The sequence below is a fragment of the Pan troglodytes genome, chromosome 2, assembly GCF_028858775.2.
Source record: "Pan troglodytes isolate AG18354 chromosome 2, NHGRI_mPanTro3-v2.0_pri, whole genome shotgun sequence".
Lineage (NCBI taxonomy): Eukaryota > Metazoa > Chordata > Mammalia > Primates > Hominidae > Pan > Pan troglodytes.
The window spans coordinates 192,956,352-192,981,079 of NC_086015.1; the positions used below are offsets into that span (position 1 = coordinate 192,956,352).

The following is a 24,728-nucleotide window of genomic DNA, read 5'->3' on the forward strand; positions in this document are numbered from 1 at the left end:
TGCGAAATTTTACATTGGGCTGGGAAAGGCCTTTCACGCTGTGTCTGAAACACAGTAAGTCATAAAACAAAAAAGGATAAGATGACTATGGAAAAATTAGAATTTTCTTACACCAAAAAGCAAACCATAATACTGTATGCAAATTTGAAAGACCAGACATACCTACACACACACACACACACACACACACACACATGCATGCACAAATACATATACAAACACAAACACAGGAAAATATAGCACTTATAATAAAAAGTTGGATGTTAAAAAAGGATAGTCAACAAAATGTTAGCATTTTGTTATTTCTGGAAAGCATATGCTTCGATCTGACATCTTGGACTTCTATTCCCAAAGCTATGGCTTTACAGCACCAGCATTTTTACCCAGGGGGCAGGGGTGACCCCTAATTCAGAGACCATGGAACTTTACGAAGTCTGAGGAAATGACTGAGAAAAGGCAAGAGCTCTAAATAGAGTTGTTCTAACTACTGAGGACTTGGGACATTGACTTAAAATCCTTGCATTTCTTTCTTTATCTGAAAAATGTAGATAATAATACTAACTTACACCACTAGGTGGTTAGGAAAATTAATGCATGTTACTAAACATTTAGTATATTTGAGATCCATGTAAAAGCATTGTTGTTGAGTGAGTGCAGAGAATTGTTACTTCTTTGTAACCTGCTTAAATCAATGCATGATATTTACATCAGCTACTCACTAATTCTGAAACCAAACATTATCAGGTATACTTTAATTAGCTCTTTTATGGAAATGTTTGTGCTGAGTTCAAATCTACATGAACTATTAGCTAATTTTCCATTGTGAGGATACCTTAAAGCAAAAAATATGGATTTTCCACCAATATGTTGTTCCTTTTCCTTTATGTCATTTAAGTATCTTAAGTAGCTGTGCAACTTGACTACTTCACTTGTACAATATGAAGATGAGCAAACTGGGGGACAAATAAATATCCAAGTAAAATAAGAGGAATATCCTCTAAATCACTTCTCTGATTCTGGACAAAAACAGGCTCTGATCTTTGTAATTGTCTTTAGAAATCATTTAGCTCTGCCCTCATTTCACAAATGAGGAATCTGAATCCAGAGTGGTTAAGTAACTTGCCCCAAGGGCACGGAGCTCCTGTCTCCTAACTCCCAGTCCAGTGCTCTTTTCTTCCAAAATACTCAAAGTTCTCAAGTAGCCATAGTGGATATATTGTCTTAGATTTTGTCCAGAATCTTTGTAGATAATGTTAGACAGAGACCGTATTTGGATTCATGCTGATAGCTCAGGTGGCACATGGAAGGAATCTGACTTTTTCATCTTTCAAATCTTGCTGGGAATCTTTTGACTTCATGAAAGGTGAAGTTTGTTTACATTTTTAGTGGATATCGATACTTGGGACCCTGAGCCTTAGATTTGGGTGTTCAAATGGCTACATGATCCCATTAGTGTAAAAAACAATTTAATAATGACTTTGGTAGGCAGTTGTGCTAACAGCATTTCCTCTAGATCATTGATTCCCAAGCGTGACTCATCCAGAACCGCCTAGCAGGCTGTATAAAATCCAGTTGTTGGGGCTGTAACCCTGCAGAGTCTGATTCAGGAGGTCTGGGGCCACGTCCAGAAATCTGTTTTTAAAAAGCACCCTGGATGATTTTCAGGATCATCCAAGTTTTTGGGCCACAGGAATTATGCATACCTTTAAGGAAGTAACCATCTGCTTTCTACTGTTGACTCTTAAGCTGTCAGTAGGTGTAGAATTTAGACATATTGTACAAAAAATTATACTGTATTTTGTAAGTAGGTTTTTTTTTTTTTTGCCTTCTAGGCAGTGCTCATTTGGTTAATTATAGGTAGAAAGAGAGATCATTCTTCCCCAATATATGTGTGAAGAAATGAATGTTTTGTCTGATATAAATTTGTAGTGTTACAGAGTACTGTCATATTCTTGCATACTCAAGATCAAATTATATTATGGGAGTTTTTTGGGTTTTGTGTATAAAAGAAGGAAGCATTATTACCAGTAACCTATGGGTCTTATATATCAGCCAATGACCACGTCATCCTTTAAGTGCATAAATTTTATGGATGCAAAAGTAGAAGTAAAGGGTAGGCAAATCCGAAGTCGTGAACGTATTTGCAAACTTTGTTTCTGAAATGTATGTTCTAATCTCTTCTGGCTTCCAATTCTCTTCTAAACTTTGTGTCTTCTAAATTTTAGAAGAAATCACAATTTTCACTTATAGTTATCTTGGCCACTTACAACCTTTCAAGCAAAATAGAGGAAATTGGGTCCCTGAGTGGGGGGTGGGGGCGTAGGATGATGTCAAGAAATAAATCTAACTGAATTACAAATACTCAGCAGTAAAGAGAGTATTTTAATGAATCAGATGATAACCATCAGGGTGCATTTCATCTCCACTAAATCTTCGTACCAAGGCCAGATTCTACATGAATGTTGGTACGTATTTATGTAAATGTATTTTTAAAACAAAAGCCAATTGATATCTTATGCTTTAAGACTTATTCCGCTAATCATTTACATAGATGCATCACGTGCAGTAATCATTTTTATTACCTATTCACAAGCAAAAATATTAGTATAAACTGGGTACAATAAAATAGAGAAAAGAAATATTCAAATAGATAAGCATTTTGTGGAAAAAAAAAAAAAAGAAGAAGAAGAAAGAAAGGACACATTTATCAGGATTCCTATTTCCCGTACATAATATGGATGTTTGTTTGTTTTTGTAAGTTAACGGGACCGGTGGTTTAACTTGTTATTGAAACATGCTCGAAAAAATCAGGTAGCTTATTTTGTAATTGCTTGTTTTGAAACCACTGGCATTTCTCTGGGGAAAATAAGTTAAAAACTCTTTAGCTATCAGGCAGTGGGTTTTAATTTTTTATATTGGTTAAATGTAACAGTGGATTTGCGTACTCTCTCCTAATTTCTAACTTTGTGTAATCATTCTTGAAACCCCAAATCTAGATTTTAAAAAAGAAGCCTTCTAAAAGTTTTCCTGAAGTTTACTTTTCAGTTACAAAGAGTAAAATAACTTTCTGAAATGCCTTCTGTAAATCGTGGTGGTGGTGCGGTTTGTTTGGGGAGATTTGTTTTGTTTTTAAAAGACAGTGCACTTTCTTATGAAAGAGACAGGGAAAGTTTTACCTGTCTGTCTCCTGGGTTTGTTTTTTTTTTCTTTCTTTCTTTTTCTTTTAAGATTGGTGATAAGGAATTCTAACTACTTAATGAGATGGGAGAGGCCTCACTCCATTGGAGTGGAGGAGTCCAGGTGGAAGTTGATGGATTGGACAGGTAAAGAGAAGAGTCCCGCCTCCTCATGCCTATAGTTGGGTATATATTAGGAAACCTTAAATTATGTACAGAGAGAGAAAGAGAGAGAGGGACTTGAGTTCTGTTATCTTCTTAAGTAGATTCATATTGTAAGGGTCTCAGAGGGGGTGGGGGGGTTGGCAAAATCCTGGAGCCAGAAGAAAGGACAGCAGCATTGATCAATCTTACAGCTAACATGTTGTACCTGGAAAACAATGCCCAGCCTCAATTTAGTGAGGTAAGGATTTTAGATTTTAGCACTCCATTTAGAGATGCTTTTTAATTTTTATTTTTGTAAAAAAACTTACGTATTTGCGGTTCTCGGTCACCCAATGTAATGTTTTGCAAATTGTATATAGGAATCTCCTTTTCTTGGTTAATGTTTTCTGTGGTGGCTGTAAGATATTTTTTTTATTATTAAGTAGGAGATGAAACAGTAGGAGAAGATGAAAAAGAAAATCTGGGTGACAATATGTATTTGAAAAAATAATATTCAGGAGTTTATAAAATCACTTTTTAGAAAAACAGACTCAGAGAGCAGATCACACTCTGCTAGATACATTGCAATGAATCCTCTGATGGGTATTCATGTACCAGTAAGAAAAATCAGTTGACTGTGTCTTAACTTCTTAGCATAGTTGTATTTCCAGACTTCATCCTAAAAGCAAATGAAGCTTTTTTCAAAATAATCAGGTGAGATTTTTTAAAGCCATCTTCGTTTTTAAGTCTGTCAATCCAGAGACCCACCTAAATCCAGAAGGGGCTGTGATAACGTTTCTGTCGTCTGGAGGGTGACTTGTACTTTCACGTGTGATGACAAATAAAGTTATTTTGGAGGGATGCATTGTTAAATATTTATACATGCATACATGTAAATGTGTATTATAGCATACAGGATTTTATTTAAGGAACTGATTATTTGCATTTCTGATCTCTTCTCAGCAAGTTTGTCTTAGGTATTTAAACCTGTGCAAAGGGATAAAAAAAAAAAAATCCTGAAGAGACTGTAAGGCTTTGAGGAAGTTTCCTAAGGTTGAGGGAGGGCTAACAACAATATTAGTTTACATTCCTCAGAATGGGGCAGCTGTGTTGACACTAATCAGATTGGGTTGTGGTGGGGAGTGTTGTGGAGAGAGAGAGTTCGGTGTTTCAGATAAAAATGCTTGCAGGTGAGTGCTTGGAAAAGTGGACTAGAGTACTCAAATTGAGCTCCTTAAAAATCAAAACAAAATGCATAGTATTCCGGTGCAGACCGCAAGAGGAAGAGTGGAGCAGAGGGCTGCAAAGCAGGGCCTGTGCTATCGTATTGACCACGCTATTGTCTAGACTCCTGAACTGTGTAAATACAACAGGGGAAATATCGAGTTATCTAAAAAAGGAAAAGGAAGTGCCTATTTTTCTTTAAAACATTCAAGCAGGCTTGCTTGTCCTCAGTAGAGAAACTTGAGTTTCTTGTTTTGCAGTTATATTGAAAGTTAGCTTAAAATGTTACCAATTTGTTTTTAAATAGGATTAGCTTTTAAGATCTTCTTGATTCTATTGGATCCAATTTTGTCCAGTTTTAATCATTCAGAAAATGATCTGTCCATCATGTCATACCTGAGTTTGTTTGTCTTTATTCATGAACTATTTCACACACAGTATTTATAAGCCACCTAGGATCTTGTAAGTCAAATGGGAGAGGCAAAAGTCTGTTCACTGATATCTCTAAGTGAAGCACAAGGTTGATGTAAAGTGGCAAGAAATGATTAATTTTAGGTTAAATATAATGTCGTGAAAGAAAGCAATTGCATTAATGTTGTGATTAGAGGATATTTGTAGAAATTATTTCCTTTTATGGAGGCAAAAGAGTCATATTGTATGTGAGAATATGGCATGCTTATGAAAGAAAATAGTTTTATACACAGGTTTTAGTTTTTCAAAACTCTAGGTAAATATGTAATCAAGAGCTACAAAAGGCATCTCTTGTCTGTTTTCTATTGGAATGCTGCTAAGGTCGACAAAAAATATCTGTAAAAAACATGGCTGCACTTCCCTACCTTTCTATGTCTTTTTGCATGTTGCCTGCACGACTTTCATATCCTTCCACCAGTGCATGTATTAGGTTATAATTTCATGGCTTGACTTCCATTCTATTACGTACGAACAACTTTCTTTCTGTACAGGATTATGCTTTCATATCTAGTCCTCTGTTAAAATTCAGTGCTACATCTGAGTATATGAAATGCCTGGCACCACATGGCTCTGAGAACCATGAATTTAATATAAAAGTTATAATGTGTAGGGATTTATGTTTATTAGTAACTGTCAATACAGAAAAAGCAATCTACTATTATCACACAAGAATTGTTAAACATTAGGTAGATTAAAGATGAAAAAGGCATAAAACTCCCTGTAAGAGTGAAAATTATTTAAAAACTATAATCCATTCTTTGACTTCAAATAAATTTATAGTTTAATTTGCTAGCAATTTCTTTGAGTTGATAACTCAAAAACTATATAAGAACACTGTTCCTTCTCTATTCCTTTTCCCACAACTTTTGAATTCTTCCCCAACCCTTAGCAGATCTGGATTTGGGGGAGCTGCTAATTAACACGAAATGGTCCGGAAGGGAGGAGAACACGAGCAGGATATAACAGGCAAGGCTGAAGGCTCTACCCTTGGGTACAGCGGAGAGGCTGCAAGCAAGCTCCACTCCCCAGTGCCGGACTAGGAAAGACAGAGCCTCTGGGAATGGTCTCAGACTTGGAGATAGAGAGGGTCAAAAGAAAGGAACTTCTTCACAGATCAAGTTTTAACTTCAACTTTCTGGCAAAACAGAACAAAACAAAACTGGGCTGTGTGTGTGGTGTAAGTGTGTATATGTGTGAGTGGGGAGGATCTCAAACTCCTTCTTAGAAAGAGATATTTACTAAAATTCCTCATCCGGGGTTTTAGATGATGAAGGAAAGACACTTTGGTAAATGGGTTACAGTATTTTCGAACTAAATGGGAAATCAAGGTTCATATATGGAAACACCTCATTTTACAAATCAGGGTTAATGATTTTTCTTTCTGTAGTTGAGAGAGCTATATGTATATGATCGTGTTCCCTTTACTCAGCCACTTTCTTTTTAATACCAAGGAGAGATGGGATGATTCATAGTAGATGCTCCAAAACAGTTTCCATGAAGAACAGTTGTACAAAGCCAGTTGAATGCAAGAAAAAAAGTGTGGAGACAGCAGTGTAAACTCCCTGTAGCCCAGGTCATTCTCACTTAATTGACTTCTTTGTCTGCTTGGTCTAGGGAAAAAAATCTCTCCTGTCCTAGTACTATTTCTACTGACTCAACCATTTAAAAGATATGGGTGTGAGTTTTCTGTTGATAGTTAATAAATGTATTAAGCTGTCCCATGTTGTACTTCTGAGCTAGTTAGCATCATAGGAAAAAGCACAGTGGGTGAGAAGCAGAAGCTGCAGGTTTAATTAGTGTCAGCCAGGTCGTATTCCTCACTCCATGCTGTGGCCATAGATTGCACTACTTGTTTTACAGTTGGTTGTCCTCGAGCCCGGAGGGAACGAGGAGAAAGACATCTTAGATCACAGATCACAGATCATACCTTCCTTCACTACTACTGGAAAAAAAAAAAAGATTTTGAGACAATAAATCACTTATCCTTTACCTCGATAAGGAAAACCGTGTTTGGTTTGTTTTGCTTTTTAGAAGAGCAGTGATTCTCAACAGGATGTCACACGTACAGCAGAAAGCATCAATGGATGTCTACATTTTCTAGAGCAACCAAAAAAATATTGGTTTCTTTTTCATTATACGTACATTTTCTGAATGCAAAGTTGCTAAAACATTCCTCAATGACTATGGACAGAATTTAGATTCTGCGTTCTGCTTATAAAGGGAGTATATATCTAATGTCATGAGATTTTAAAAAGGGATTTGGGTCAAACAGTTGAGAAATATGTTACCACAAATACACCCTAGTTTTCTTTGACGTGCGTATGATTGCTCTGGGTGGAATCTGAGCTGGTAGAACAGAGGGGCACAGGTAAAAATCCTTCCTTCCTAGTATAACTTTTTTCTCCCCTTGAATATTTTTAAATTTCTAATTGTTTTATGTCAACAAATAGAATGAATACAGATAACAAAAAGATACTTCTGTGAAAAACAACTTGATGATTTCCATAATTTATAAGTTTTACTATTTTGAAGATAAAAAATTGTTAAACCCAAGTGGGAGCTCAATTTTCTTTAGATGTATGTTGAGGAAAATGTCAGATGACTAATATAGCATTATTGTCCAGTGCCAATTTAGTGGAACCTACAAATGGTATCCAATAGAGTACTACATTTTGGGTCTGGAAGAGAATGGATTCAAGTGTCAAGGTGAAACATTTGATTCAAAAGTTAAGTTTTAAATCTTATTCCTAATCTTAAGGACACAATTTGTGGGCCCAAGAAAATAGTGAAATGTGGCTTATTAATGGGCCACCACTCTAAACATTTTATAATTTTTACTTATACTTTTTTATTAAGTTCTATGTTGTCAATATTCATGAAAAGTAGTATTGAGAAAGAGAAACAGGTTAGAAGAAGAACTGACTGACTCTTAAAAAAATGTTTACTGAGCATCAATTATATGTAAAATGGTATATAGGATCTAAAAATAATTAAGAAACAATTCCTACACTAAGAAGTTTATAGTTCTTTGGGGGAATGAGCTAAGTATGCATGCAATTTTAATACAGGAGAGATTTTAAGTGTGTGAGCAAGATAATATAAAACATCAAAGGGAAAGAGAGTCCATGATGTAGGAAGATCAAGAAAGTCTATATGCATATGTAAGATGAAGCTGCACTTGGAAGGACAGATGGAAATTTCCAAGTTCTAGAAATATAAGAAGGAATGAGGATTTTAGGTGAAGAAATAAGCATCAGCAAAGGGAAGGGGGGTGAGGAGTGAATGCTGGTACACTCAGAAGCATCAAATAGTTCAAATGCAATTGAAATTATGAGACGATCAGGAAATAAAGTTGGAAATGCAAGATAGAGTGGCTCAGAGATGACTATAACACTGAGAGGAGAGTACATTTATCATAGTGACAATGAAAAGCCATGGAAGGATTTCGAACAGAAGAATGGTGTAATTGTGTAATTGGAGCTCTACTAGAGAGCACAGGGAGAATAAATGGCTTTGCTTGAGATTGCCTAGAAGTATGAAAATGCATCTCTCTGCATTGCACATTGGCTGCCTGTTTTGCAGAAATATCTATCACTTCTCTTGGACCTTTGGAAGGATACGAATGGATTGTTTCTAAAGTCTCATACAACCTGTGTATTTTCTGCCCAGTGCTCTTTTTAATAGCTATGGTCCCTGCCATAGACAAATTGGGAACTACTGGTCTTGGTTTGTCTTTATTTATGCCTGCTATTCTAGCATAATTACTAATAGCACACCTTTTCACTTTCAAAACTGTCCCATTTAGAAGATAAATTATATAGTCACTCTGTAAAGACCCCATTCTTTATTTCATTCTCTTCCACACACTAACACTCCACCCCAAAATGAAAAAGTAGTGTAAATTTGGCTGTAAGCCAGACACAATGATTTCGAAGTACCAGCCACAAATCATTTTGATTATTTCCCCCACTAAAGGAAATACTTCCTTCCAACCCAACAGTTACTGAAAACTTATAATAGTCACTGTTATATGCACTGTGAGGAAAGAAGAAATTAGTAATTCACAGCTTCTAGCCTCCGTGAATTCATAATCTGAGGGAGTATATGAGGGGTTCATAAATGACTCCAGTATAAAACAGAATTGGTAAAAGATATCCCAAGTTTTAAAAGAGTGAAATCGAGTTCAAACTGTTTATGATAAAGGTAATATTTTATATGGTTTGAGAACTGAAATTCAGATGTGGAGTGAGGGGAGGAAAGACCTTCTATGTAGAGGGGATAAAATTTATAAAAATACAAGGGAGGACTGTGCCAGACAACGTGAAGGAACATAGTATATTGATTTAAAAAGAAAATGTGTTGGTTTAAACACTGATATGTATTTACTATTTATGTCAAAATGGAACGCTTTTGTAGAAATAGCAACAAAAGTTAATTGGAATATTGATCTCACTAAGAGCGGAAACCTATATGTGTTTTAAAAGTGTGACCAGTGTTCAGAATTCGAGATTCAAAACTTCACATACTCTAGGGATGATGAGTGACATCTTGCAGGAAGGAAAAGAAAATTAGCCCGAATGATTCCTTAGGCTGAAAAGTTGAGGATTACCTTTTCCCGTTCCTTAGACTTCTACAGAGCCAGATATGGTGTCCTATCATTTATAGGGACTTAGTAATGACATTTTAAAACTTATCAAAGCTAGGAACAAAATTCAAACTGACTCTCTGTGTTTATTATGAGTTAATTTTATTTATTAAATAGTCATCTTAGAAATAGGACCAGAAGTCTTTTCTCTGGTCACTGCTCTAAATGCAAATAGTAATCCTGAAGCTGAATATAAGACATTTATTCAGAATGAGAATCCCAGCTGGGAAATAAATAACAGAGCAGAGGGAAATATGAATATCCCATTTAAAACCAACCCCACCAAATAAAAAACAAAAATTTAAGATATTATCTTTGCCATAAAATTTTTAAATTTGACTTTGGGACAAGGATACATACGTAAGATGTAATATGTAAAGATAAATATTGGGAGAAGACATGTCTTTTCCCACATTAATATCCTCCCTTTCCACAGCCTCCTTCATCACTTCCATCTCACCCAAGAAGACCACGTGGGCAATTGAAGAGATAATAACAGGGCAGGGGAGGGTAGGCCATGGTGGGAGGAAGCAGTGAACCAGTGACTTGATTTAAAGCCAAAGGGAGTGGATAAGAGAACTGGGCTTCAAGATAAATAAGGAGACATCTAAGCTAGTACTCATTTCTTTCTCTTTTTTTTACCAACCTAATCCTCCACTTTCAGAAAGTAGATTTTGAAAGCATCAAATGTTAGCATATGATTGTCCTAGAGACATTAGGGGAAACAGGGAGGTTCCACTAAATACAACCTCCTTAAAAGAAATAAGTAGTTCAATGAAGTGTCTGTAAAACCTTTTCAAAAGTCTTACTTTATACTTCCCCACAGTTGATTTCCTTAGTTGGTCTGAAAATATAGCACCTATACTATTCAAAAACTATTCTTTTCCATTTTCTGCAAAAAAATTATAAATTTCTTATTTCTAAGTTGATTGATTTCATGTTTGATATGGACTAACTTTATTCTGATTTTGAAGTTGTTCAAGCTTCTTTTTCAAAGACAAAGTACAAATGGATCATTATGTGGATTCGAGCTGAGATGGCTTCACCAGATAATGTTCACCTGTCAATTTAAAATTCAGTCACTGGGGTTAAGATAGAGCACAGGTTGGTTCTAGGTGAGGGAATAACTGGCAAGAATAAAACATTTTTGGAATGTTAGTGAATGTGTGTGTAACGTAAATTGATATTTCATGCAAAACTTGTAATCTGAATTGCATCTTGTCTGTATTTCTTAAATGGCAAAAAGATTTCCTTATAAAAGCTGAAAGAGGGAATTTTGAGTCAAGCTGTGGTGTGTTGCCAGAGGCGGAAATTTATGAAACACTCTTGTCAGCTATGCTGGAAACACTACAAAAGAAATAGTTCTACTTTCTTATTGGTGCTAAAGCCACTAATAGGTGCAGTTTAGTATAATACCCCTATGAGAATTACCACCCCCGAAGTGAGCTTGCCTTGGAAAGAACTCTGTACAGGCGTTTTCTTTTTCCTTTTAAGCTTGCGCAAAACACCCAAAGGGGCCATTTCCAACCCAGCCAGTGATCTTTCTCAAGTTTATTCTTTCTCAGATCACAGAGACAATGGGGAATATGCCCTGTTTACTCAAATCAGTCTGGATTAGTGTCACTCTATTGATGGAGTCAGAATTAAAAGGAAAACCATTACCCTCTCAAAGGGCAACATCAGATGTTTGGGGAATGGCATGATTACTTTTAAATAGACCGTGTGAGACTCTGTCACCAGACTGAGGTTGAGGACTCCACAAGATACACTTGAAGAGAAACAGTAACACTGGGTGAGGCAGAAAGCTCTTCATAAGCCTCAGGCCTGGGAAATTATTTCAACAGACAATCCCAAAATGCTTGAAAGGCTGAAAATCAGAATGGTGAGATTTCAGAGAAGAGGGCTTTTCTGCCTCCTTTCTTCGCTCCAACACCTCACCCCCACATATTTATCTCCAGGTCAAATCCTTTCCAGTCATTAAGCCCTGCTGGGGAGAAACTTAACCCTGAAAAAGCTCTCAGATTCCCCCATTCAGGATAACACTTCCATCCTCTGAACTCTTTTACTCTGTTTCTTCCTCATTGCTCTCTGTGTGCACCAGATCCTTCCTCTCTATCCTTTGACTGAAGACCCTGGGAGGGTAGAGGATGTGTTATGCTTATCTCTGTATCCCCTACAGGGCCACTCGGTAATGTTCCCTGAATGTGATGAGGACATGCATCTGTTGCTGTTGCTTGAAGGGATATCTTCACCCAGGAACATATGGTGTATTGTATATACTTAAAAGGCTGTTTGTAATTGACTTGTGCACAAAAATAAATAAAGCGAGCCCACATATTATACAAGCCTCTTCTATCTATATGTTCTGCAGGTAAACCAAATTGTGTCATTTTCCTTCACATCTTGCAGGTCATTTGTTTTTTGCTGTTTGTTTTAATAAGCCCAATATTATTTCCATTATCTTTTAAATAGCAAGAAAGTTTTTGAAAGACAGGGCAGATGATTTGTATGGTATCAAGTGATTAGTGTAAAGTATGTGCTGCTTTCACATAATTGATTACTCATAAGGACAGAGAATGTGTTTGATTAAAAAAAAAATCTTAGATTTTTATCTTGCTTTGCAGGCACTTTTTAAAAGTGTTTACCTGTGTCTGCACTGTTCCCTTGATTCAGTTTATCCCCTGCAGGTCTCTCTGTCCTCACCAGAGATGGGGGAAGTTTGATCTGGGTGAATAAGCTTGATGATTTGCAAACGCTCTCTCCTTTTAATTCTTTATAGTGTTATCACTAAAGGATGTCTGAGAAACCTCAAAGCAATTTTTCTCTTAAATGTGGTATTCCAACTTTTGGTTTTGCTCATATCTTTTATAATAGGATAAATAGAATAAAACGAATAAGACGAGTGTCTTTTCAAAAGTAAGGCATGTCTTCTGCGTAGCTCAAAACTTGAGTTTTATTTTGCAGTTAAAGTGACAGCTGAGAGGAGCACTCCAATGTTATATAGGTCACCATATCTAATTGCAAAGTAATCACTAAAAACTTTAATTATCTCAAATATAATTTTAAAAGTAGCAATCAGCAAAGAATTTGACAAACAAAAGCAAATTAGAACTCATGAAACAGTGTTCCCCGCTTGAATGCCTATAGCCTAACAAGATTGAGTAGTACACTCCTTGTTTCAAGCCTCAGTTTTCCAGTTGCAAATAAAAACTAGTGTTTCAACCTTTAAGTGTTTGTTATATTGGAGCATAAATTTATATCATTTGCAAGAAAGGATTTATAAGTCTGATAAACTATAATCTCAGTTCCTTAAACATACAATCACAAACTGTTAATTGCGGCTTTATTCTAAACTGAATTCTGGCTAACTGGGCATAAAATCATGGAAATTAGGCAGGGAGGGACCAATTTTGTGGCCTATCTACCAGAAACTAAATGTCTTTCTCTAAGCTTGTTTCTGGGTGGTTTCTTTTCAAAGCAACCTGCATTTGGCCATGTGCTCCATCAGTAGGAAGTGAATAATTATATGACCACAAAGATATAGGTTCTTATTGCTGACCTAGATGCATTCGAAACAAAACCTAGACCATCAGGTTAAAAAACACTGCCTTGGCACAAAAGTGTGTATGTGTTTGTTTTAAGGAAGTAGAAGCTCATTAATAAACTTCCCAGCTAGGTGTGAGCTACCAAGTATTACTCATTGCATTGTGAGTGACAGGACTGGCTATTCTGCTACTAGTTCCCATAAAAGCTGAAGCTAAAAGCACAATTCCCACCTACCAAGACAAAGCTAAACAAAAAGTAAAGATCATAGAGATTATTTAGGGATGCACTATAACATTTGTCTGACAGTAGCATATAAAGAAATGAATCAAATTTGGACACAGACTTACTTCAGGATAAAATAAATGATCAGTTGTATTAGAATAAAAGAGATACTTTCTGCAAGTAATTTTCATGTTGAAGTGTTTTGCATTTATTCTTTTGAGAACTGTCTCCTGAGCATCTATTATGTTTCAGCCATTATCCCAGGTATTGGGGGTTCAGTACTAAACAGGCCAGATATATTCTCTCATTAACTTATTGCCTAGCAGAGAAGACCAACATTTTTTAAAGTTTATACATATAGTTAATTTCTATTATGATTATATGATACAAATGGAAAGTGCTATGAAAATGTGGAACAAAAGAGAATAATCTGTCTGAACAGTCAAAGAAGACTTCTGGGAGATGACATCTGAGCTAAAGGTTGAACAAGGAATTGGAAAACAGCTGGCATGTGCAAAAGACTTGAAGACTGAAGGAGTTAGCCTTTAAAAAAAATGAAGAAAGTTCTATTTGGCCAGAGCAGAGTTTCAAATAGTGCCTCACAGGCCACGTTAAAGACCTGAGGCCTTTATTCTAGGAGAATAGGGAGCTGCTCAAGGAATTTAAGCTTGAGAGTGACAAGATCAGATTTGCAATGCCTTTCAAGTGGTAGTTACAAGGAGTTGGGTCTCTGACCCTTTGCAATTATACCCATTCTAACTAAGAATGGGGAAACTTTTATATCCTGTCTTTAATGAGTAAAAAAAAAAAAAAAAAAAAAAAAAAAAAGCAAATAAAAGAGGTGCGCTTTTCTTGATTGTAACTTTCAGATGAAAATTCCAGGCAGAAATGTGAGTGATTCCTATTTACATGCAATCGGAATGAAAGCTACTTAGGAAAGCGGGTTCCGGAGCCAGATTTACTGGTTTGACATCCAGGCTCTTCTCACTACCTTGGGCAAGTTACTTAACCTTGTGGAGCTTCAGTTTCCTCATCTATAAAACATGGATATTAATGCCATGTATCTCATGAGAAATAAGTAAAATGCAAAGCACTTGAACGCTCTAAGACACATACTTAGAACTCCGTAAGAGAATTAATAATAGTAGAAGTAATAGCTCATTTTCTTTTATAGAGGGGAGGGAAGACGGATGATAAGTAGATTTCAGAGTTTTAAAATTTATTTTTATTTTTATTTTTTGCTCCTGTTAGTCACCATTACCTTATTGAAACTGATATGTCTTCAGTTTCATGTCATGGTAACGAAAGCTTATTTTCTGTGATAAAATGTTAATCACATTTAATCACCCATTGTTTTAAGTCACAATTTAGGATACGAACTAGACAAATATACTACCAACATTAGTTTAAAAATATTTTTAAACTCACTTTCAAAACCAAGGATGCATTACTGCTGAGCTTCTAAAGGCAGTATGGTATGCTTAACATAAAGATGGCTTAACATTCATTGAAGAATTTTATTACTATGTATTTTCTTCTTTTAATATTACCATATCTGCTATATAGAGCTATGAAAACATATTGATTGCTATAGATTGAAAATCTCTTCAAACATATTTTGATTCACTTGGAATAAACTGAAATTCTGAATATTTCCCCTAATACCAGAATTAAAAATTATTAAATATTAAAATTCTATCCTGCTTTCTGCTTAGTTTGATACTTCTTTGACATAAAATGATAATAATTCTTTCAGAATTGGGATGCCTTCTGATTTTCATTTTGTTGAGTCGTTATGATTATTATAGGAGTATATACTAAAATAATATAATTTTAAAATTTATTTTTCTTAATTGAGTTCTACACATTTTAATTTAGCTGCATTTGGGTCAAGTTTTAATTTTAATACCTTTCCCACTTCCTGTGTTTTCAAATGTTGTGTCTAATGTTTGTTGACATTGTTGTCCACCTGATCAGACAACTTTGTATTTATTTGTCTCACCTGCCATTGGGGCTTCTAGAGCTCTTTCTCCTAAATTATGGAATCTTGGCGCTCAAAGGAATCTTGACACTTGGTGTCAGAACACAGGACATCTAGTGAACTCTCTGCTTACAGTCTTGATAGTTTTGGGTGCGTTTAAATACTTTATTCTTATATTTTGTTCTTTGTATGAGTATATATTAAGTATTCACTTTTTATATAATTTTAGAAAACAAAATGAGTGACATTTTATACCTAATAAAATCTGGTTTTGAGAAAAATGTGATGCTAAATAAATTCTTCGGTTGGAAAGATGGTGTTTTAACTTGACGTTTGAATACCAATATATTTTCTTAACCTGGAGTAGAACAGTGTAAGTCAATTGTGTTTAATTCTAGCATAAAAGAAACCATCGTTCTCTGAGGTGGGGCAGGTGGCAGAAGACGAAAAAATGACAAGTATGTCTCCCTTAGGCAGTGCTTGTTGAAAAGTCACTATCCTGCTGATATTTGGGGATGGAAATGTAGTACTCTCTGCTAAAGTATAATTGAATGAATGCTTTTAAAGCCAGGGTCATCAAGTAAAGCTGTTTTCTTTACCCATGAGGGACTGTAGAATGTTCGTAAAAGCACCTCCGTGAAGCCTCAGGTGAAAGGTGGTTATCAGCTGAGGAAACTGTATGTGCTGCCTAAAATGTTTTAGATTTCTAAGTTTGGTCAGGGACATCTGTATAGAAAGAGAACAGTTACCTTAGAAAACTGTTTTGAATGTGGTCTTATAGCATTGTTTTAACGTAGCTTCACAGATGAGGATGGCCATAAGTCACAGAATGTTAGAACTGGAGATCCCTCTCATTGAATCCTCAAATTCAGTCTCCTCAATTTTACACAGACTTTGGATTATGGTAAACTAAGGTCCACAAGTTGTTCAGCTACCTTGCCCAGAGGTGCACAGCACGCTAGTGGCAGCGTTGGGACTTAGACTCCGTGTAAAGAAGTTTAAGTTCAGAATTCTTTTGCATTACTAGGATCCATACAGGAGTGTAAGGAGTACTGAAGCGTGTTCAATCCCCTAGCCTCATCCGACAGTCACTCATGGATTATAAATACAAGTTCTTCCAAGTGAAATTTGGGAATACTGTTGTATCTTGTAACAAAGGTCTGGTTGAATCGAGATAAGTTATGATTATATATCCCAACAGTAATCTCTTCTACCCCTGATTTGGTCCCTATCCCATTTTTTTAATAACCTCTTACTATATATTGTTGACTATTGTTGCTATAGTGTCATAAATTTACTATTATAGATAGTAATATCTGAAAAAGGGGACATTTAAAAAAATTCTCTTGGCCAGGTGTGGTGTCTCACACCTTTAATCCCAACACTTTGGGAGGCTGAGGCAGGTGGATCACCTGAGGTCGGGAGTTTGAGACCAGCCTGACCAACATGGAGAAACCACATCTCTACTAAAAATACAAAATCAGCCGGGCATGGTGGCACCTGCCTGTAATCCTAGCTACTCGGGAGGCTGAGGGAGGAGAATCTCTTGAACCTGGGAGGCAGAGGTTGTGGTGACCCAAGATCGTGCCATTGCACTCCAGCCTGGGCAACAAGAGTGAAACTCCATCTCAAAGAAAAAAAATTATCTTTTACAGATAAATTGGTGGAGAGAGATTTTCAAAAACACAAATTATAGGTAAATACCTATTTCTATTGCATTGGTCAAATAGCTTCATTGGAATCTCTTTTTGATGTTAAATACTTTTATAGGAAAATAATTACATCATCAACTTTAAGTAAATATAAATCCAATTATTTAATATTGAGTTACAGCAATATATATTGACACAGTTTTGTTTCTTCATGGTGAAAACAGTTTGAGATTCAGCTCCTGGGTATCTTTATACCTACCATGCAAGCTGTATGTTTCAGAATGCCCTCAGGGTGTTCTATGATTGCAGGGACTATGTCGAGTCCATGCGACCGAGGCGTACTTCGTCCTTTCTGTGATCAGATCAGCTAGTTTGTGAGGAACCTGAATATATCACAACTACAAATAAATTTTCCAGGGTCCAAACAGTGATTCTTCTATTTCAAAGTTATTTTATAGAAAATGAAGCATCTGTTTGGAATCACAGGAAATTATTTTACTTTATAAGTTTCACAGTAGATATCACAGAAGTTGTGTTCATTTTTGCCTTTATGTTTTATGGAAAGAATACTGCCTCTTTTTTCAGACATGCTGAGATAGATATATAATGTTTCCATTCACTCATTATTTGGGTGTCTGCAGGGTATGTTAAGGTTATTCCAAAATCAAGATGCCTTGTGTTTAGAAGGGAAGAACCTGCTTCCTATTTCATTTCAGATACGCCAATAACTTTTGTTACCTAAGAAATACATGCATATGGGACATGGGGGCTCTATGGAGTTCTTCCAAGGGCCGTTTTTATGGCTGATCTGAAAGTATAGTGTTCTAATCTCTGACACTGACTCTTTGACTTGTCATTGTCAATAAGCATTGCATTAACATCCCAGCATATTACACATTTCTCTCCTCTGTTATGGAATTATTGGCTGTAAATAAGGCAAGAGGTACTGCTCCCTTTACCCCGCCAGATTTGCTGTGATAGAAAATAAGGGATAGATATTATTCACTTGACCTGGGACAGCTTCATGGGCATAAAAACTGCAATTGGTCACACAGGGCCCTATCTTAGAAAAGCACCATTCTTTGTTTAATGCTTTGCTATCATCATTTTGAAATTCTTAATCTATGAACAAGAGGTTCTGCATTTTCATCTTGCACTGAGCACTACAAATTGTACAAATTGTTTTGCTGGACCTGTCTGGGTAACACTTGTTCTTCTTGACTATAATGGCCAGCCCTTGGCTTCCAATTGTACCCTGTTAACACACGCGATCTTTCTTTAAATCAAAGGAATAAGTGAATAAGAATATTTTCTTTAAACTAGATATTTTAAAAATTAACTTCTGAAGAATGAATTTATTGATTTTTAATAAACTAAGAAAAGCATGTAAATGGATTTCCAGTCATTCAGTTCTGACTTTGGTGGGTTTGTTGTTGTTTCTGTTCATTTTAAGCTAACATTCAAAGTTAGTAGTGTCAGTTTTACGCTTTCCAGGAAAAGACAACGGAGTATACTACTTGGCTTATATTTCTGTAAAGTATTACTTGAGAAGCGTTTCAACTGAAATGTGTTTTCCCACTTTGATTTTGTGTAGTAGGCTGATTTCTCATCAATCCTAAGAAATATACCTTTATGTTATATTAATTGAGGATAAATCTTGTTTTTCTTACGTACAAAATCTCCCTTGGGACTGGATATGATTTAAAACTATGACGCCTAAAAGTAGACCCGTCAGTACCCACATTGCTATTCATGACTTTTGAAATACAGTTTCTGCTTCTTTGTTGCTTCTCAATGGTTCAGTCTTTCTATCATTCCAAAGGACTCTTGTGACTCCTCAGTAAATGGAATTTTCCCTTTCTTTTTCTTAATATCCATAAAATCAGTTTACTTAAGAAATTATATAGCAGTATACGGCCTAAACCCTTTCTCAAAATTGTCACTAGCTTTTCTTATTCATTAAAACATTTTCATCTCATTAAAAATGATTTCTTCCTTTAAAATTTCCCAGAAAGTATGGCCTCTGTATTTTCTGCTGCTCAGTTTAAACACATCATCAAAGACAGATAATTATTAATGTCATATGAGCATAATAGGAGATTTATAAATCAGAAATGTATTTTCTGGGAACCAACTTTCAAGTTAGTCAGGTAAGTTTTATTAACTTCACTGGTGAAGTCCTAGGATAAAGCAGTGCCTAGATCAGGCTTGTTTACCCTTGGCCTTATATGGCACCAAACACTGTTTCAGGACAGTGGAAGAACAGCCTGGGAGGCCTTCAGCCTTAGCCAGCCTTGCCCAGGCCCAGTCACAAGGAGAAATAGGAAGGAAGGCCAGTGAGTGTGCAAAGGAGCATGGCTTATTGGCACCAAACACTGTTTCAGGACAGTGGAAGAACAGCCTGGGAGGACTTCAGCCTTAGCCAGCCTTGCCCAGGCCCAGTCACAAGGAGAAATAGGAAGGAAGGCCAGTTAGTGTGCAAAGGAGCATGGCTTATTTTGAGGTCCTGTTAATTGCAGGCCAACAAAACAATGGCAGGATTTGAAGGAAGAAAGTATTGCAGCAGAGTCACCGTATACTTTGAACTGCAAAAGGAGACTGAGGAAATGTTGCCTCAAGGCCAAAAACCCTGGCTCAAAACACAGGTTCCTCAGGTGGCTCAGAGGCAGACCAAGTTCACCAAGTCAAGGACATTTTCCTGCTACCCCCCTGGGGAGAGGGGCCTTCACCAAACCACGCTGGACATGGATCTCCTGCTGTTCAGAACCCACCCAATAAACAACAGAAGCAAACAGTTTTTTTTTTTTTTTTTTTTTTTTTTGCCCCTTACACGGAATTGTCCCTTTTTGTAAGTCCTTGTTGAATTGAAGAGTGTTTGCTCACTGGCTTTTAAAGTGTGGTCCCAAAACTTCTTTCTTCGTTTATATTGGGTTAAAAAAAAAATCAAGGGGCCCATGCGTCTTTGTTCTCATCCAAGCCCACAATTAGTTAGCTGGGATTCCTTCTGTGTAGCTAGAAGCAGGAGGGAAGGGGGTGGCCCAGCAGGCATTTTACTGCCTGCGAGAAAGTGCTGTGAGTTTCTTTGTCCTTTTTGTCAGGGACGGCTGCCTCCCTAATTGTACTGCTGTAGGGAGGCACGTGCCTTTGGGAGCATTATCTGATTCCTACAGGACGTTCAAGAGTGCTTTGTATACTGACCCTTAACTTGAACACAAAGAATATCTTTTCAATCCCCTTCCGAGGCTGTTGCCTCAGGCTTGGATACCTAAGAGCTTTAGTTCAGCCGGGGTGTGGACCATTTATATGGGCTGAGGTTTTATTTTTTTGTCCCCTAGTTGTCTTACCTGCAGTTTGGCCACACCTGCCAGGAGAGAAAGCTGAAGATGGTGGGTAAGTGGTGGATAGCAGCTATAGAAGTCAGAAGGGAGAGAAGGCGAGACAAACAGCTGCTCTTGTCAGCATGGGGATAAGTGTAAAGAGATTAATAGTTATTTGAAGAGCAAATGGGGACATGGCATTCGGCAGTGGAATGCGAATGCATGAATGTAATGGAATGAGCATGTGACTATTAACATTTAGACAAATGCTTCCTGGACTGAATGGAATGGCAAAGCCCACTTCTCCTCCCCCTGTGGAAAAAAAAAGTTCAATAAAATAATTAAAAGTTTGAAATTTTTAAAAAGATAAGCCTAGCTCCTATTTCTTTGTAAGTTTGTTCTTCTCTATAGTTTTACTTAATCTGGGACTCTCAGTTACATTTCAACTGAAGAGCTAGGCCTATTTCCTTTATAAAATATGTACGAATAGGACTGCCTTAATCTTGCTTTTGATTTTTTTTTTCTCATTCATTAGGTTGATGAAACAAGATTTCTATGTGTTGGAAGGTTTTACAAAGGAAAAACAACTGTACCATAAGCTGGTTGCCCCTTTGTTCATTTTGGCTCAGGTTTAGAAATGATGATAGGCTGATTTGCCTACTCAGGCTGACAGTTTTGATGGCATGGGCAGAGCCCTGAAGTCAGAACCGGAAGATTCAGCACCGAAAGCCCCAGTCATTGTGTTAGCGGATGCTAGGGCAAATGCTCTACCTCTCCGATAGTAATATAGTCAAGTTTTTTGTAGAGTAAATGAGGCAAAATTAATTTATTCTTTCATAAATATGTTCTTGAGTACTTTTACTCTGTGCTTGGGCCCATTCACATAGAAGACATAAAAACATTTGGCAGAAGGAAATACATGAGCTAATGTATTTTTGAATTATATTGACCATAGAATTTTCTTCATAAGTAGTTGGTATTTCTCTTACAAATGTTCTACTCTAGAAAAGAATAAATTTCTATTAAGAAAATGAAAGAACAAATAAAAAAGAATTAGACCAGTTTGGATGATTTACTAGCATGTTACTTTTTAAAATACATAGTTGGGTGTCCCTAACCCTGCTACCCATGATCCTCCAGTCTTTGTGAAACCAGTCCTTAGGGTGCTGGGTGGTACACTCTTGGTACTCTGGGACAGAATGTAGAATTGCAAGATAAAGAGAAAATTCGAAGGTCATTTGATTTTGCCCCCTATGCAACAATTTAACACTTAAATCCCCTCTGGAACATACCTATCAAGTGGTCTTTCTCATTTTGTGTAACACGCCCCAACCCCCACCAACAACCTCCAAATGGAATAACAGGCAGTATTTATTTAAAGACTTCCTAAGCAGCTACTGAGCACTGGGAACGTTTTGCCTAGTTTGTGAATAAGCATATACTCTACTTTCAAATGCTCTGTAGGAAGTCAGTCTCCAGAGGTGGCACATAGAGCTGCTGAGTGATCTGGAAAAGCCATTACAAACACACACATGCTCAGACTTCTCTTGTTTTCTCTGTTTACCAAAAATCAATGGTTTTACTTTGAATGTGAAGTGCTTCCGACCTGAGGTCCATCTCTGTAGAATGCATTCACCCATGGATGCCTTTTTTTGGACCAATGATCTGTGGCTTCAGCGGCTAATATTGGGGTTTCTGGGTGTCCTTGCAGCCACAGTACACGAACCTGGGGCTCCTGAACAGCATGGACCAGCAGATTCAGAACGGCTCCTCGTCCACCAGTCCCTATAACACAGACCACGCGCAGAACAGCGTCACGGCGCCCTCGCCCTACGCGCAGCCCAGCTCCACCTTCGATGCTCTCTCGCCATCACCCGCCATCCCCTCCAACACCGACTACCCAGGCCCGCACAGTTTCGACGTGTCCTTCCAGCAGTCGAGCACCGCCAAGTCGGCCACCTGGACGGTAAGAGCAGCGGGCACGCACATACCTGACCCCCAAGTCCAAGGATGGGCTTCACCACGTCCCAGGGATTTCTCCCCCTTCCCAGTTTAGCGATTCCATGTTCATGGTGGAAAATTTGTCTTTGAATATTTAATACTGAACCAGAGAGAGAGAAAGTGCCAGTTAGTGGGAAAAGTCCCAATTTAGGAACCAAACGTCTGCGTTCTAGCCAGCTCCTGGCAACTTCAGTCAGTGTGTTCCTGCCTGCTTCACACTGTTGTATGTGAAAGTTTATGGCAAAGTGAAGAGCGCTGTGCCAACAAGAAGTATCATAATCATGGGATATGTGTTTACAGTCTCCAGAATGTGAAAGTGTTTACCAGTCTCATTCTTGTAAAGAAGTAAGTGTCACATTAAGGTGTGATTTTAAAAACTGAGTAAAATAATAAATATAGTGTTATAAAAATTAAGAAAATAAAATCCCATTTATGAAGGAAGGATGAATATGTTTATACATGTAGGTATCAATAAATTATAATTTATCAGTAAATTGTATAATGTCTTATAAATTACTATTTATAATTTATCAGTGAATTATAATTTATTGATATGTATATATTTATTTAATTTGGAAACATTCTTTTCGAAAAGAAAGCCTTTAAATAGACATATCAGAGCCCTGAATTAGTCCAAAGAAATTGTTAAAGAAAAATCTTTCTGCATATAAGTTTTCTAAGGAAGCATGGAATTTTCTTTTCATAAATTAGGAAGATACAAGAATTAGTCCAAAGAAATTGTTTTAAAAAATCTTTCTGTATATAAGTTTTCTAAGGAAGCATGGAATTTTCTTTTCATAAATTAGGAAGATACAAGAATTAGTCCAAAGAAATTGTTTTAAAAAATCTTTCTGTATATAACTTTTCTAAGGAAGCATGGAATTTTCTTTTTCATAACTAGATACAAGAATATTTTATTTTGAAGTGTATTTTGAAATGTATTATAACAAGAATAAAGCTCAAGTATAAAAGAGGACACCTACAAAGTTGGTTTTAACTGGTTGATCAAAGAATGTTCAAGACCAAAGTGGTACGTTTGTCAAACAACTTAATGTTTACATGGATTATAGAAATGCTTCCAAATATCATCATCTTAATAAAAAGTAGCTTTAGAATTGTTTTGACAGTTTTTTCCCTCTTTGACAAGTGGATTTCTTTGGAAAGCATTTCTATGTTTATGTTATATATAGTATCTAGTTCATTCCAGCCTTTAGTTTGTATAGTTTATAAAATGATCGGCATGCCTAAGACCTATTACACTCTAACATCATTTCACATCCATTTCCTCTTTTTCACCTCATTTCTTTGTGAAGTACCCAGGACAAGTTTTATAACTTCCACTGTGCTAGTGAGGAAAGCTGAAGAAGTTGGAGGTTAAGTTAAGAGGCATGCCTAAACTTACAGAAACTTGTGTGTAGCTGGGCCTGTTTTTCATTTCTGCTTCCCTCTCACTGGATTGTATCCTTTCTTTCAACCATTTTATATCAGGATCTCCCAAAATTGTCTAAAAATTAACGTTATTTTAGTTCTTTCCTCTTGTGGTTTGAGAAGTAATTCTCCGGTGGCTCATATTTCAACTGTAGAGCATGAACATCAGCTTAAAACTTGATCTCTCCTCCACGTGTTACTTATCAATGGTGTCATAATCCTTAGTTTCCTTTACTTTTATAATTCTGGAGGCGATGGATACTGCAGGTGAGTAAACTTAGAGTTTATAGGCTTCAAATAGTTGGTTGATTGATCTAAGCAGTATCTTGCTAAAGAGCCACTAGAATAACCATTTTATAAATGGAGCACTGATATCTCTTAGGTCACCAACCGGACATTTACAGTCACCAGTCTTCAAAGCTAACAGTTACTAATTCAGTTTACTCCGCCAGGGCTCCATTATATTAGGAGTCAGCATGTCTGATGAGATGATGGGCATATTAGGGCTGCTAAATGAATAATCGCTTTTTTTCCCTGTAAAATTTTTAGAAAACCGTGGGGATGAATCTTGATGTAAGTTCAACATCAAATTAGTTATCCTTCCCTGTCCCTTCCTCACTACCTCCTCATATAGAAATCTTAAAGTCAGCCGGGCGTGGTGGCTCACACCTATAATCCCAGCACTTTGGGAGGCTGAGGCAGGCAGATCACGAGGTCAGGAGTTCAAGACCAGCCTGGCCAACATAGTGAAACCCTGTCTGTACTAAAAATACAAAAATTAGCCAGACGTGGTGGTGGGTGCCTGTAGTCTCAGCTACTGGGGAGACTGAGAAAGGAGAATCACTTGAACCTGGGAGACAGAGGTTGTGGCGAGCTGAGATCGCACCACTACATGTGATCTGCCTGCACAATAGAACAAGA

The 24,728-nt window shown here is 36.8% G+C and overlaps 1 protein-coding gene across 17 annotated transcripts in view; it reads left to right on the plus strand.

Annotated features, from left to right (window-relative positions):
- TP63 (tumor protein p63) overlaps positions 1-24,728 on the plus strand; it is a 300,778-nt gene that overhangs the window by 189,916 nt on the left and 86,134 nt on the right. For 13 of the 17 annotated variants that reach the window (XM_054681330.2, XM_009447014.5, XM_054681331.2 and 10 more), the window contains one exon: positions 22,090-22,344. In XM_054681330.2, coding sequence (XP_054537305.1) covers positions 22,090-22,344 — 255 coding nt within the window. Of the gene's footprint in view, positions 1-3,391; positions 3,580-22,089; positions 22,345-24,728 lie in introns of those variants that run through there. The other 4 variants (XM_001160425.7, XM_063807430.1, XM_063807431.1 and 1 more) reach the window with 1 other exon arrangement.